The sequence below is a fragment of the Hemicordylus capensis genome, chromosome 2, assembly GCF_027244095.1.
Source record: "Hemicordylus capensis ecotype Gifberg chromosome 2, rHemCap1.1.pri, whole genome shotgun sequence".
Classification (NCBI taxonomy): domain Eukaryota; kingdom Metazoa; phylum Chordata; class Lepidosauria; order Squamata; family Cordylidae; genus Hemicordylus; species Hemicordylus capensis.
Genome location: NC_069658.1, coordinates 426,168,469 through 426,183,754, shown reverse-complemented (window position 1 = coordinate 426,183,754; position 15,286 = coordinate 426,168,469). Strand labels below are relative to the sequence as shown.

General features: G+C 47.2%; 1 protein-coding gene across 1 annotated transcript in view; it reads left to right on the top strand.

Moving 5' to 3' along the window:
• Positions 1-13,337, top strand: part of WNT1 (Wnt family member 1) — a 52,245-nt gene extending 38,908 nt beyond the window's left edge. The window contains exons 4-5 of the mRNA XM_053289317.1: positions 3,805-4,070; positions 11,298-13,337. Of these exons, the coding sequence (XP_053145292.1) occupies positions 3,805-4,070; positions 11,298-11,786 (755 nt within the window). The 3' untranslated portion in view covers positions 11,787-13,337. The remainder of the gene's footprint in view (positions 1-3,804; positions 4,071-11,297) is intronic.
• Positions 13,338-15,286: the final 1,949 nt, after the last annotated feature.

Sequence of the window (15,286 nt, the reverse complement as noted above, 5' to 3'; positions counted from 1 at the left end):
TGCTGCACACACATATCATGTCACTTCACCACCCCCACCCCCATTTTCACATCAGCCCTGTGAAGCAGGTTATACTGATAGGAAGTGACTGGCCTAGTGACTAGTAAGCGTCTTGGCTGGGTGGGCCTTTGGACCTGGGCCTCTCTACCCCTACTCACTGACGCTTCTTACTGCTGCTTCTTTCGGATAAGGAAGCCGGTAGTGCCACACTGATGACATGGGTTTGTGTGTGAGGCCCTTGGAAAAGTCAGAACTGGCTTGTCCTGCCTGGAGGAGGCAGTTTGAATACCCAGTTCCTGTGTCCAAAATGTTTACTTGTGAGATCAGCACATAAACAAAGCACAGCTTAACCCCAAAACATTAACAGCTGGGATTTGTACATCAGGAGTCATGTATTATTTTAGTTTTTATAGTCAGTTATTATTATTATTTCCCCTCCCATATAAAGAGGAAAGACATTCCTTTCCCACAAACTCTCGGACACTCTTACTCCTGCTCTCCCCTCCTTGGCAAAAGAATCATGAACCTCTGTATTAAGGCTGCAGTGTTTAGTGGATTGGTTTGTTATCTTCCTTAATGAAAAAGATGTCTGGTTCACTAGGCAGCAGATTTTAAATATTCTTAATACAAGTACCTACAAAAATGCATGTGATAGGTGTGTGCCATCTTAAAAAGGGCTCTCTCCTCAGACAATACCTCTTCTAAGATCATGCCTCATTGATGCACACATGCATCTTCTAAAAAGCTATTCCAGAGCTATTGTTTTTATTAATATGCAGATTAATGCAGATTTAATCAGTTACAGTTCATGCAATTCATTGACCAAGGTTTCTTTAACTGACTCCTCATAGTGTGTTAGGTATGTATCGGCCCTATGAGGCCGAGTTGTTCATTCTCATTGTACAGTGACTGCACAGTGAGTGAATGACTGACTGTCTGGCCCACAAATCAGTGAAAACTAAATGCATGGATTTTAGCAGATGGGACCACTTTACATGATAGATTTCCTATATGGATATACCTTTCTGTTTGTGAAAATGAAGTGCCCCACACAGATATTACAGATGACAAAAGCACATCATTGTCCTTCTGTGTGTACACACCGCAAGAACGTAGTTCAAGTCAGGGCTTCCCTGACTAAAATTTGCTTCACCCAACAAATTTCCTACATAGGTATCACTTCTGTGCCCCTCCCCACAAAGTGTACCCAGCCAGATGTGTTGAATGCAATTTCACCATCTTAACAGAATAACACATACTAGCAAACCCCGCACAGAGCATCTGTGCGCTCTTTGGGGACGGCGGTTACCTCTCCCCTCCCCTTCTGCCCCAGTCTCTGCTTCCTGGCCCAGCCACCTCTCCTCCCCACTGCCACTTCTGACCCCCGGCCCCACTTTCTCCCCCCCCCCCCTTTTCTGGGCCTTGCCTCCGCGACTGGGCTGGGCCCGCCGCTGCCTCTGGCCTCTGTGGCCAGGCCTGCCGCTGCTGTGGCGACCAATCCTCCTGGGTGCACCTCAGCCAATCAGGCCCATCCGCGGCCCAGCCAATCAGCTGGGCTCTGGGACGCACATTCCAAGGCACACCCAGGAAAATTATATATATAGAGAGAGATGGCAATACCAGCTGCTATCTGCCAATCCCAGAGTCCTCAGCAACATGACATCCCTCACAGATTACTGTCCTGCATCTATGCACAAATCAATGGCAGAAAATGATAGTGATGGGGACCCACAGCTGGAAAATTACCACTTTGTGATGGCAACATCCAGGGACAGACAGATAAGGAGCTACAACCACTACCTTCCTTACATGGCTTGTAACAATCCACAGTTTCCTGTTTTGACCCATCAGACCCTGGTTTGATATATTTGTCTTGTAAATTGTGGTTTGTTCGAACCAATTTCCAAGTTTGGACAAAATGGGAAACTGTGATTTGTTACAAACTGAAAGGAAGCTTTTGGTCTCTTCCTCTTGCAAGTATTTTGAGGCTTGTGCCAGTTCCTGGTTTGCTGCATTGAACTGGACCCAAGTGTGGGTTTGAATTTTGCTTCTTTGGAGACAGTGAAAATCTGCTGCCTGTTTGGGCAGCAGTTCCAGGAGTTCAGAGGACCAATGCAAGACCCCTTTGCTGAGGTACATTCTGGGTTGATTTCACAGGACAAGCCATTAGACCCAGTTTCCCCCTGCTCTTGCTTTGTTTTCCCTCTAAGGATTGACACACCTATTTGCAGCGGTTGTATAAAACAGTTTGTCAAAAATGGCACATATACTATGGATCACACCTGTAGGGGAGCCAGAGAGCTTCACAGGAAAATTTAATCTTTCTTTTTAAAAAATGTTTTTTGACATTTTGTATTTTACATACATCTTTCCCCGTTTCCCCCCAGACACGCCCCGCCCCGCCCCAACCCTGAGCCCGACCTCCCCTCCGCTAGCCAGCCTTTGTGCGCTGTGCTGGCTGGGCAAATTTAATCTTGACATTTCCTCCCATGTTCCATCTGTGAAGAGAAAAACAAAGTGCTTTCTTACTTAGGCGCCTGCTGTCCATCTCTGGTGCTTGTACAGAGCAAGGTGCAGCTAATGGTAGCATGCTCACATGAGGGCATCTTATCTATTGGATTTATATTATTGTCCGTTTGCATCCATAAAGCCAGGTGACGGTTCCTCTGTTGACAGACCCCTGGTTGTTAGTAGGAGACAAGCTGGCTTATGGCAGACTGTGGCTGGATTCATTCTGTAGGCTGAACAGGGGGCATAGTAGGCACTGAGGGAGGGTGACAATCCCTGACCATTTGGTCCTTTCCAGTTTTATGAGTGCGGCAGGTCATGCAGGCAGGGGGTAGCTATAACTGAACAAGGGTGGGACAAATGTCCCTGGGCCCCTGAAGGGGGGGGCTCCAGATGGGTGGCATCTTGCTTGTCACTCCCCCCCCCACCTCTCCAAAGAAGAAGAGCAGGGGTACAGCCTCACCTGCTTCACTTTTTGTTCCAGGGCCTTGCTACATGCAGGGCAAAGGCAGCAGGGCCTGGGATGGAGTGGAAGGCAGGATATTTTGATTCCTCAAACTGTTTTGTATTTGGATGCCCAGCGTTAGGAGTGCTCCTGCTTTTTAATGGGTATCTTCTTACTACTTCAAGAAAAGTTCACTTATCAAGGGGCCTCAGTTTCCCAAGTGTAAAGGGGAACCCTACTAACTTGGCAAAACCCTGCTAACTTGGCAAAGAGGCACCTTTTAACGTGGTGATTCTCTTTATTTAGCAGGGGGAGAGGAACTGGCCCTATCCACCCCCAGCACAGTATGCCTCCAGTGACTGTTGCTAGTGTCTGTCTTATGTTTCTTTTTAGATTGTGAGCCTTTTGGGGACAGGGAGCCACCTTTTTTATTATTTCTCTGTGTAAACCCCCCTGAGCCATTTTTGGAAGGGCGGTATAGAAATTGAATAAATAAATAATAATAAATAAATGAGAGAAAATACTTGATGTTTTATGAGGCTGCTGTTTGTGCCGATGTCATTCTCTAAGCATGTGTGTGGCCCAGATTTTGGGTTTATTGGAGCTAATGAGCGGTGGACTTTGTGTGGCAGAGGATGCCGGCAGGGCCAACCCTACCATGAAGCAGGATGAGCATGCCTCTTCAGGGGGCAGAGAGTGGACCAGTTCTCAAGGGCAGCCCGGCAGCCCACCCAGCAGCACCACACCCCCATGAATGGCTTGCAGAGGAAAGGAGGTGAAATGGCAGCACGCTGCATTTTGCATTCTGTTCCCCACAGTGCTAACATGTAATATCATCTCCTTCTTTCCAGGTTGCCGGGAGACTGCTTTCATCTTTGCTATCACCAGTGCTGGTGTCACCCACTCCGTGGCCCGCTCATGCTCCGAAGGCTCAATCGAATCATGCACTTGTGACTATCGCCGGCGGGGCCCAGGGGGTCCTGACTGGCACTGGGGCGGCTGCAGTGACAACGTCGACTTCGGCAGGGTCTTTGGAAGAGAGTTCGTGGACTCCAATGAGAAAGGACGGGACTTGCGTTTCCTGATGAATTTACACAACAATGAAGCAGGACGCCTGGTAGGAAGTGAGAGAGCATGTGGGCCAGGAAGTGTGTGACAAGGTGTCTGTGTGCAAGGGATTATGGGTGGCTTGGAATGGGGAGATGCCAATCGCATGAACATTTTTTACATACAGACATCAACGAGGGGCTGATGTGCCCTTGCTTTTCAGCCTGTAAAACTGATCTTGTGAATATTTCAACACGTGTCCAGACCACAAGTCACCCTGAAAAAAGAACCTGCAAAAAGGTTTTGTTGTAAACCGCCCAGAGACATGCGTTTTGGGTGAGATACAAATATGTTAAGTAAGTAAGCAAATTATTTGAATCAAGAGCTGATCAGAATGATAATATCTGTTGTGATCAGAATATCTGTTGAAATATTTAGAAGTTAGTTCAACATGCCAAACTCTGGAACATGTAAATCTATGTTGATTTCAATACATAAAATATTATTGTGCAGTTCAGTCCGCATGTGTGTGTGTGTGTGTGCGCGCTTGCTTGTGTATGTGCGTGCATGCATTCACACTCACATGCAAATCAATGTATGATGATACCTGGGATGAAATCAGGTCCAGCCTAAGACCTTACATTGTGCAAAGGCATTGCATGCACAGCACAAACTCTGTGTTCCAGGATCTCTTGCAAAATTGCAGAGGATGCTGGCAGAGCCAACCATAAGAATGGTGAATCGGGCCACTTCCGGTGGCAGATAGGAACATATAGGAACATAGGAAGCTGCCATATACTGAGTCAGACCATTGGTCTATTTACCTTAGTATTGTCTAAACAGACTGGCAGCGGCTGCCCCAGGGTTGCAGGCAGGAGTCTCTCACAGCCCTGTCTTGGTGATGCCAAGGAGGGAACTTGGAACCATCTGCATGAAAGCAGGCAGATGTTCTTGTGGGTTAGTTCTCATGGGAAGGCACAGCAGCCCAACCAGCACGTGCTCCCCATGGATGGCCTGCAGAGAAGGGAAGGTGAAATGGCACTGTACTGCTTTTCATCTTTCCTTCCCAATAGAAAAGGAAGGAAGGGGGAGAGATTTGGAAGAAAGAAGGAATGTTGTGTGTAGTTTTACCAGAAAAAACAGGAAGTCCTAGTAAGATCTAATCTGCCTACTTTCCTTTCACTATAATCTTAATTGATAATTACTATCCTCACAAGTTAGCCCACTTCTGCCTCAAACTTTCACACATACAGGGGTGGATTAAGCTTTTTGCCGCCCTTTAACCTGAAACAAGATTGTTTGCCTGTTTATATATATAAAGTAAAAGAGGGGACTTTATCCTCATCCACTTCACCCTTGCTGCAGCCGCCACTGCCCACAGAGAGGGGCAGCAACACTTGAGGAGGGGCAAAATTTGCTGCTCCTCAAATTTTGCCGCTGTAGGCAAATGCCTACTCTGCCTCTCCGTTAATCCACCACTGCACACATACGCTATCTTGAATTGGGTTGGATGACATCATCACAGACTATGCCACTGAGGTGTCCTATGTGTCCCTACAACTTGAAACAAACAAACAAACAAAAATAAAAAATAAATAAAATAAAATAATTCATATTTGGTTCAAATGAATCTGGGCATTGCAAAGTTGACAGAGGGACACACACGGACACACACACAGAGAAAGCTGGGTGATCTCATAAGCTTACTTTCCTTAAGGAAAGTAGGCTAAAAATAGAAAAGAGAGGGAAGGGAGAGATTCCATTTGGAAATGGGAAGAAAGGGAAGGGCACCATTTCTGCTTCAGGCAGCAAAATGTCATGGGCTGCTGGTATGCAAGTCTCAGTTCATTGTATGTACTTGCAACATCCTCTGCAGCACTGCAAGGAGTCCTCCTAGGCTGCAGGGATCCTCAACGTTGGGCCCCCAGATGTTCTTGGACTTCAACTCCCATAATCCCCAGCCAAAGGCCACTGTTGAAGTCCAAGAACATCTCGGGGCCCAACATTAAGGGTACATGTCTTGGATTGCTTGGATTGCATGCTGCTTCACTAACAGCTTAAAAGTATCTTTGACCCAAGTGACTGCTGTCATTGCTTGTATAGTTGGGCCCAGCCTGAGGTGAGAATGGCTTACAGGTGAGCATGAGTTAGTTGGAAGAAGGGGGAAAGGCACCCACATGAGGGCATAAAAAGACCTCTCTTGGGTGTACAAGACAGCAATTTCTTTTGCCCCACACATTTTTGAGAATCTTCAACTGGAATAGGGGTTCCCAACCTTGAATCCCCAGATATTGTTGGACTACAACACCCATCATCCTTCCCCAGACACAATGGCCTTTTTGGGAACCATTGCCCCAGATGTAAATTTCCAAAACACGTTGGGCAAAATAAATCACTATCTTGTATGTCCTGTCCTAGAGGTTTTCCTCTCTCTTTTTGTGAGCAAGGGTTAGTGTAAAGGATATGTTGCCATGTGCAGGAGTCAGGCCAACTCAAGACTCTTCCATGCTTACCTAAGAATGCAAGGAAGAGAAGAAAGCCAAAGGCCCTTCAGGTCCAGCATTCTGTTCCCCACAGGGGCCAGCCAGATACCTCCAGGAAGCCCACAAGCAGGAGAGAAAGGCAACAGCCCTCCGCCACAGTCTGCCTCCAGCAACAAGTATTCTGAGCTATAGGGCCTCTAAAGAAGGAGGTGTGATTTTGCCAAAATGACTAATAGGTAGTGATAGAATCTCTCCTCCAGGAATTTGTCTAATCCTTTTAAAAGCCATCTAAGCTAGTAGCCATTACCAGATCTCATGGCAGCAAATTCCATAGAGTGGGCGCATTGTGTGAAGCACTTCCTTTTGCTTGTCCTGAATGTGACTCTCGACAATCAGCTTTCTTGGGTGACCCAGAGGTCTAGTCTTGTGAGGGAGAAAAGGGTGTCTCTAGCCACTTTCTCTATCCCATTCATAATATTACCAATTTCTGTCCTGCCCCTATCCCTGTGTTGCCTCTTTTCTAAGCTAAAAAGTCCCCAGTGCTTTAGCCTTTCCTCATAGGAAAGCGGCACCAGCCCTTTGATCATTTTGGTTGTCCTCTTCTGCAGCTTTTCCAGCTCTGCCTTCTTCTTTTTAAGATGAGTAACCAGAACTGTAGATTCCCAATGCAGCCACATCGTAGGTGTATATAAAATCAATTGATCTTTGCCGCCTTGGGGTTTTCTTAATAAAAGGCGAGGTATAAATTTAACAATAAATAAATGTTGTTTTCAATTACTTTCCTAATCATCCCTAACATGATTCCCCCAACTTTTTCATTGCTGCTAAAATGAGTTGATGCTTTCATTGAACTATCATCAGTACCTCAAGATCTCTTTGGTGGATAATCCAAGCTGGTTTATATCCCATTCATCGATACATTAAGTTGGCATGTTTTACCCCAAATATTTATAATTTACACTGATTTACATTTAATCTCATTAGCCTTTTTTTTTTTTGCCCATTCACATGGCTTGAAGACATCCTTCTGGAGTTCTTTGACGTCACCATCCCGCCACCATCTTGAATAATTTGGTGTTCTTTCCAACCTGGCTACCTCACTGCTCACACCCAACTCCAGATCAATTATGAATAAGTTAAATAGCACTTGATCCAGTACAGGGGGGGATCTTGATACTGCATCGAGTTGTTTTCACTTTGTAAACTGGCTGTTTACTCCTATTCCTGTTCCTTAACTTGCTGCCAGTTCATAAAGGACTTGCCTTCCTAACCCACAGATACTAAGTTTGCTCAGGAGCCTTTGTGAAGGATTCTGTCAAAGCTTTTTGGAAATCCAAATATATAATGGCTGACATCCTGACTAAATTAGGCCAAGGAAGTCCCATTGACATTAATAAGACACGTTAGGCATGACTAAGGTGTCCTATTAATTTCAATGGGACTTCCGTTAAGTCAGGATGTTAAGTCAGTTAAGTCAGGATGTCAGCCACTGTCTACTGGATCACCTCTATCTAAGTGCTTGTTGACAAAGAGTTCTGAAAGGTTTGTGGGACAAGACACAAGACTTCCCTTGACAGGAGCCATTTCTCCCAGTTTATCTCGGGCAAACTGGTAAATTACCTGGGATAGTCTAATGGACCTGTAATTTCCTGGCTCCTCTGCCAATTTATATAGGAGCCTGTAATTTCCTGGCTCCTCCTCAATTTATTAATTCATAGATATTGATATAGATACAGATATAGATATATGAATAAATAAATTGGCAGAGGAGCCAAGAAATTGCAGGTCCATTAGACTATCATCCCAGGTAATTTACCAGTTTGCCCGAGATAAACTGGGAGAAATGGCTTTATATATGAATAAAAACATTTTGGCTACCTTTCAAACCTCTGGTGAGGAGACCAATTTTAATGATGGGGGACAGACAAAAATTGCTCTCCTCACATGACTATCCATGCTTCAGAAGTAGGGCAGAGATTAAAACTGCTCCCCACTTATGCGTATCCATGCTTCAGAAGCGAAGCTGCTACCACTGTGCATGTGCTTTCTTTGGCTGCGCATGCACACCACTAGTCACAATGTCAGCTATTGAGTTTAATAGTACTGTGATCAACATCACTGACATTGTGCACCAGACTCTGAGCACCACTCAGGATTAAGTCAAGCGTCGCCTTTGCTAGTCAGCTACATGACTAACAGTTCTAAGGCACAGCGATTTGTCATGTCTAGAAATTTTGTGTCTTTGTCATGATCAGAACATCCATTTACTCAGTCCATGTGAGGGGAGCTTACATTTTCTTCTTTGCCTACCTGATTTCTTCCTTCATTTCAAGATCACTCTCACCAAGGGGTGGCAGGTGATAAATATGTCCCCAGGACTATATTACCTTTTGGGCTTGGAATTTCCATCCACAGCAATTCTGTGCAGCAATTTATTCCATAAGGTGCCTAGTTTATTAACTTACATAGGAACATAGGAAGCTGCCATATACCTAGTCGGACCATTGGTTTATCTAGCTCAGTATTGTCTTCACAGACTGGCAGCGGCTTCTTCAAGGTTGCAGGCAGGAATCTCTCTCAGCCCTATCTTGGAGATGCTGCCAGGGAGGGAACTTGGAACCTAGATGCTCTTCCCAAAGCGGCTCCATCCCCTAAAGGGAATATCTTACAGTGTTCATTCACATGTGGTCTCCTATTCAAATGCAACCAGGGCGAACCCTGATTAGCTAAGGGGACAAGTCATACTTGCTAAGACAAGATCAGCTCTCCTTTGACTTCTTTGACACAGAGCAATACCACATCCCTTACAGCTTACTTACTTTGTCCTTTCTCTTGATCCAGGGATAATAACCATGCCCAGGGCTGTCCTTAGAGAGCCCTGGTAGGGTGTGGGTCAAGTCAGCAAGTGTGTGGCCCCCATCCAGTTAATTCTAATGGGGGTTAAAAGAGCGGGGCCCGGGGCAGCCACCCTGCTTGCCATGCCCTAAGGACAGCCCTGACCATGTCCCACTGATTCTCATTGAATCAGTCCCACTGATTCTCATTCCATCAGGTTTCTGAAATGCTCACTACATGTACATGTTCACTGAATACCAGGCAGCCCAATTTCCCCTCAATGGCTTGAAGACTTCTTGCCCCAGCATGCAAACATCTGTATACATTCATTGTATGCATCCTTCTCCAAATGCCTGTTGTTGCAACTATTCCTTCAGCACTTTGGTCTCTTTAACCACTGATCATTTGTTTCTCTATATGCTTTGCCAAATTCTACTCTTATCCTCATTTTGAGGACTGAAATGCTTATGCCACTGTCTCCAAAGGATGATGGGTTGTCCCAGACTGGATTCTTCCCAGCTCCCGTGTGCTCTCCCCCAGGTGTCAATAGATAAAAGCTGCTCTGCAGCCTTTTTGAAATTAATCTCTAGCAATCTGGTTGGCAGGAAATCCAAACGGATCCCACCCTCAATTCCCTAATTAAGAAGGGACGCAATTCACCGAGAGGTTCTCCTGCACAACTGTAATTGAAATGAACAAGAGCTTCTCAAGAGTGCAGTAGTGCTCTCATGCAGCTTTAGTTCTTACCAGTGGGGTTTTTTTGCAGGAGAACAGCCCAGTGGCTTGCGGTCCCCTGGATCAGACCAGTCTCCCTTCCACACTGCTGCTGCTGCCCTTCCTAACACCCCAGATCTGTTGCCTCGCCTTATGGGAAGGTCTCTCCATTTACAAACAGATTTGTGGAAGGGATATTTGGCACATGAAGATATGTGGTTGTATATATCTCCGCATGGCCATACACACTGTTGCTTTCTGCATGTCTCTATATGTGAACTTCTGGCACTGGGGAACGTGTGCCCGTTTGTTTCTGCAGGAGGAGGTTGTGGGATGGGTGATGAGGGTGGCAGTAGCAGCACGGGAGGGGTGGGATGTGGGGGTGGGGTGGCAAAATAGGGAAAAGAGGCAGCCCCTTCGGCAGGCAAACCCTATGCATGCTAGCCAAGCCCAGAACCACAAGCCCGGCTGCCATGTGGGCTCCTACACATCTGGAAGGAAATGGTTCCAATTCTTCTAATTGCAGTAAAACCCCTTTGGAAGGGAAGGCTCTGGGCTTGGAGAGACGCATCCACATTCCGTTGGTGGGAGGGGGCCCCACAGTGCTCCAGGGGAGCCGTTCCCACTAGCAAGCAAGTGGCGAGGGAGACAGAGAGCAGCCATGGGCCTGGTGTGAGGGGTTCCCAGTGGAGCCCTGAAGGGAGAGGAGAACTGTGGGGAAGCAACAGCACATGGCCAGCTCCAACCACCCCAGCTAGGCTTGGGAACGCTAAGATCGTACAGAAAACGCTAGGAAGATGAGAAGGCGATCATCTGTGGGGAGTAAAAAAAAATTTGAAAAAATTAAGCCTTGCAACTACATAGTGGTGCTTTAGAATGCTCAGCATGCTTCATATATATGATCTCAGTAACCTTCACAACAACCCTCTAAGGTAGGTCGTTACCCCCATATTGGGGGTTGAGGGGGTGGCTGGGCAGAATGCAGTGGCTGGTTTGACCAAGACCACCCAGGGGGTTCAGGGCAAAGGGAGATTTCTGACCCTGGGACAGTGGGACTTCCTGGTCGACAGCTGCGCCGGCTCTTAGGCACTAGGCCGCCTTCTGAAAAGCGTGCGGCAGTCCTAGGAGGCCCCACCTTCACAGGGCAAAGAACTCCCATGCCTGTTCGCAGCACGGTGTTCAGTGGCAGCGGGCATGCTGACCGGCGGTCTTTAACAAGCCTCTCCTCCTCCTCCTCCTCCTCCTCCTCCTGTGTGCCTCTCTAGACCGTCTTCACGGAGATGCGTCAGGAGTGCAAGTGCCACGGGATGTCGGGCTCGTGCACCGTCAAGACCTGCTGGATGCGGCTGCCCACCTTCCGCACGGTGGGGGACTTCCTGAAGGACCGCTTCGACGGGGCCTCGCGCGTCATCTACGGCAACAAAGGCAGCAACCGGGCCTCCCGCGTGGAGCTGCACCACCTGGAGCCGGAGAACCCGGCCCACAAGCCCCCTTCCCCCCACGACCTGGTCTACTTCGAGAAGTCGCCCAACTTCTGCACGTACAGCGGCAAGACCGGCACGGCGGGCACGGCGGGCCGCTCCTGCAACAGCTCCTCCCCGGCCCTGGACGGCTGCGAGCTGCTGTGCTGCGGGCGGGGCTACCGGACCCGGACGCAGCGGGTCACCGAGCGCTGCAACTGCACCTTCCACTGGTGCTGCCACGTCAGCTGCTTGAACTGCACCAACATGCAGGTGCTGCACGAGTGCTTGTGAGCAGCCAGGGAGGGAAGGGCCTGCTGCGGCCTCCGCTCCCGCCCCTAGCGTGAGCTGAGGGGACCCACCAAGGCAAAAACACTCCTCCTCCTCCTCCTCCCCCCACAGCAGAGGGGAGGCAAACACTCTCCCTGGGCTCTCTCCGAATACAGCTCCCTCTGTTGGCCCAGAAAGGAGGGTCAACCCTACTTAGGGCAGGTGCTTCTTCTTTCCCCCGTTCAGCCTGTGTGGGGCAACCCCACATAACTAGGAGGGCTGCAGCAGGACACCCAGGAGAGAGGAGATGCTTGTGTGGTGATACTTGCAAGACCCACGGCCCCAAGAGTTCAGCTTGTTCCTCTGCTAGGCAGTCCCCTCAAATCCTGCCTGTTTCTTGAGATTGTCATACAGGGCTTCATTTTGAGCCAGGTCTTCACGAGGGCAGGGGCCGGTAGAGCCCCCGACCCCTTCAGCACCAGGGCTCATCTCTCCCACTTGATTGTCTGCATTCACATTCACTGGAGTTTTTTTGTTCCTATACATGGAGTGGAAAAATGTCTCTGGACTTGTGCAGAGTACGTTTTCCTCACCACAGTCAGTGCCCACACAGGCATAGGATTAGGGGCTTCCAGGTCACGGGATACATATTCTTTCTTAGATGACAAACAGCCCAGAGCCTTTCATTTTAGAGATTAAGCACTGCCCATATGGATTGACTGCCTGGTGGATGAGACACTGTATGTGATCACTAAGCATTGGAGGGAACACCTGACTACTCCATGTTTTTGTAGACCCAGCCCCATGGGGGTTTTGGCACAATGTGTTAGTTCCAAAGAGCCTCAATGGGATAGCTGTTCTGAGCAATCTGTGGAGCCTTGGTTTTCTCATTCACACGTCAAGGGCCATGTGAGCACCATTGACCAGGAGGTGGTTCTCCTACACAAGCCCATCGCTGTGCTCTTGTGCAGCTCCCATTTATTTAAATACAGGGGAATGCCCTAGTCAATTGCATCCCCATGGTGCTTTGGTACTTAAGGCCCTGCTTGGTCCTGACTGAGTGTCACATTTGTGTATAGCAGTGTGGCAATACTGTGGCTTAATCTGTCAAAAGCCGCTGGTGTCGCTTTGCCAAGTGCTTGTCAAGTTCAAAGGGAGGAAGGCAGCTCCCCTAAATTACATGTTGTTACATGTGTTTACAACTATTCCCAAATTGTGTATGTGTGTGTGTGTGTGTGTGTGTGGCCTCTGATCATTTTGCCAAGAAAATGTTTTTGTAGGAAATATTGACTTTTTTTCTTAACAGTTTCCCCACTCCCCATTTTGCTTTACTCTCACCCGCTCACTCGGAGAATCCTGTAAGTAATATGCACTGAAGAAGTGGTTGGGATTGCTGATAATTTTGCATATGTATGTAAATAAAATATTTATTGTTGCCTGTTTTATATTCTTATAGGCCTACCCCAAGGTTCCTGCTCCTAGGTTTATGTGTTATGTTGTTTTCATTCACGCAAGTGTTGTCATGAATCTTGTTTCCAGCATTCTAGAAGAAAATAAAGTATATATTTTTATCAATTCAACTGAGTTTTATGGGTTTGCTACATTCTGGGATGGGGAAAGGCTTGATTCCAAGTTGCTCTGCACTGACATTCAGTTGTACAGTACAACATAAGAACATAAGAACAGCCCTGCTGGATCAGGCCCAAGGCCTATCTAGTCCAGCATCCTGTTTCACACAGTGGCCCACCAGATGCCTCTGGGAAGCCTACAGGCAAGAGCTGAGGACATGCCCTCTCTCCCACTGTTGCTCCCCTGCAACTAGTATTTAGAAGTATCTTGCCTCTAAGGCTGGAGGAATGTTTGCTTTGCACACTTCTTGAGATGGATAAAGATTTGAACACCTTCACACCTCTCATTTGACCTGTCTTGCACAGGACATGGAGTTTTGCTTGGCAATCCTTACACTTAGCCCAATTATTTGCAGCTGAATGACAACATATCTTTTGGGAACACCACCAATCTCCACTTAACGTCTCCAAGTGTTGGATAATTTACCATATCCCTTGCTAATCTGTTCCAATGTTGCCCGCCCTATTAAAAAGCCACATCTCACTTCCAGCTTGAATTCATCTAACTGTAAACTTCCAGACACTGGATCTTGTTATGCCTTGGTCTGCTGTGTTAAAAAGCTATCCAAATCAAAGAATGGCAACAGAGTCATATGAGAGCAGTAAACAAAAATATGTTATTCTGGGGAGCACAATCCATGTTTAATAATTCAAAACTTACATTGAAATAGCAACTCATATTGAGTGTATGAGTTGGCAAAGCTATAACCTATGGGTAGGCAAAACCTTTTTTTGCTAGGCTGCAGAGATGGATGAATGATCCGACAAATATCCGTCATCCAGAGCAGAACATTTGCTGTTTTGTGTAGTAATCACATATGAGGCTGCCTTGAGCCTGGTTGGCCTGCAGAAAGTCCCAGGTTCACTCCTTGGCATCACCAGGTAGGGCTGAGAAGAACCGCTGCCTGAAACCCTGGAGAGCCAACCAGGCCTGCTCAACTTAGGCCCCCCAGCTGTTTTTGGACTACAGCTCCCATAATCCCCAGACACAGTGGCCAATAGCCAGGGATTATGGGAGTTGTAGGCCAACATCTGCTGGACGGCCAGAGTTGAGCAGCCCTGTAAAGTACTGAACTAGGTGGGCCAGTGGATCTAGCTCAGCAGGAGGCAGCTTCATATGTCTTCTGCTGAGTCAGTCAATCTAGTTCAGGGCTGTCTACTGGCAGTGGCTTTCCCAGGGTTTCAAGAAGAGTTCTTTCCCATCACATCTCTGCTATTTGAGATATTTTTAAGTGAAGATGCCAAGAACGGAACCCGGGATTTGGCATGCAAAGCATGTGCCCTACCACTGAACTAAGGCCCCTCCTCATGCTTAGCAGCTTAACAATGCAAAAAGCCCAGCAGCAGCAGCAGCAGTTCCATCTATACTGACCACAACCTTCCAATCCCTGGCAAAAGTAGTTAGGGAAAAAACCCTCAGTGTTCTGTTGTGTTGCTTTTTAATAATACACATCTGCAGACAGTAAACAAAATGACATTGTTGGCTGCACAGTCATCTTGACATCGATCCAAAATAGACTAGGAAGATGTCCGCTTGATCTTCCGGCCGCAGAATCTGCAATATTTCAATGGCAATACAAGCCATGGATGAAAAGATTCCAAAACTATCTGCTTTTCCTTCCCTTGCTTGAGAGCCATCAATAAGCTACTTTTCTCATTCTTCCTGCTGTACTCTATGACTGTTGGGAATTTCCCACCTACTGGAGGCAGCTAGGGACACCATTTGGGTTTTGGTTTTTTAAAAACTGACTTTTGTATTTTTGTTTGTTCTTCTATTTGCTCCTTGTGGTTCCTGTGTCAGTCTTTGGTGTGTTTTCTCTACATGCTACGTGCTAAAGAGCAGTTTGGGGAAGTTATCACTCTTGTTGGCTTCCACAGGACAAACTCCAAAGGGGA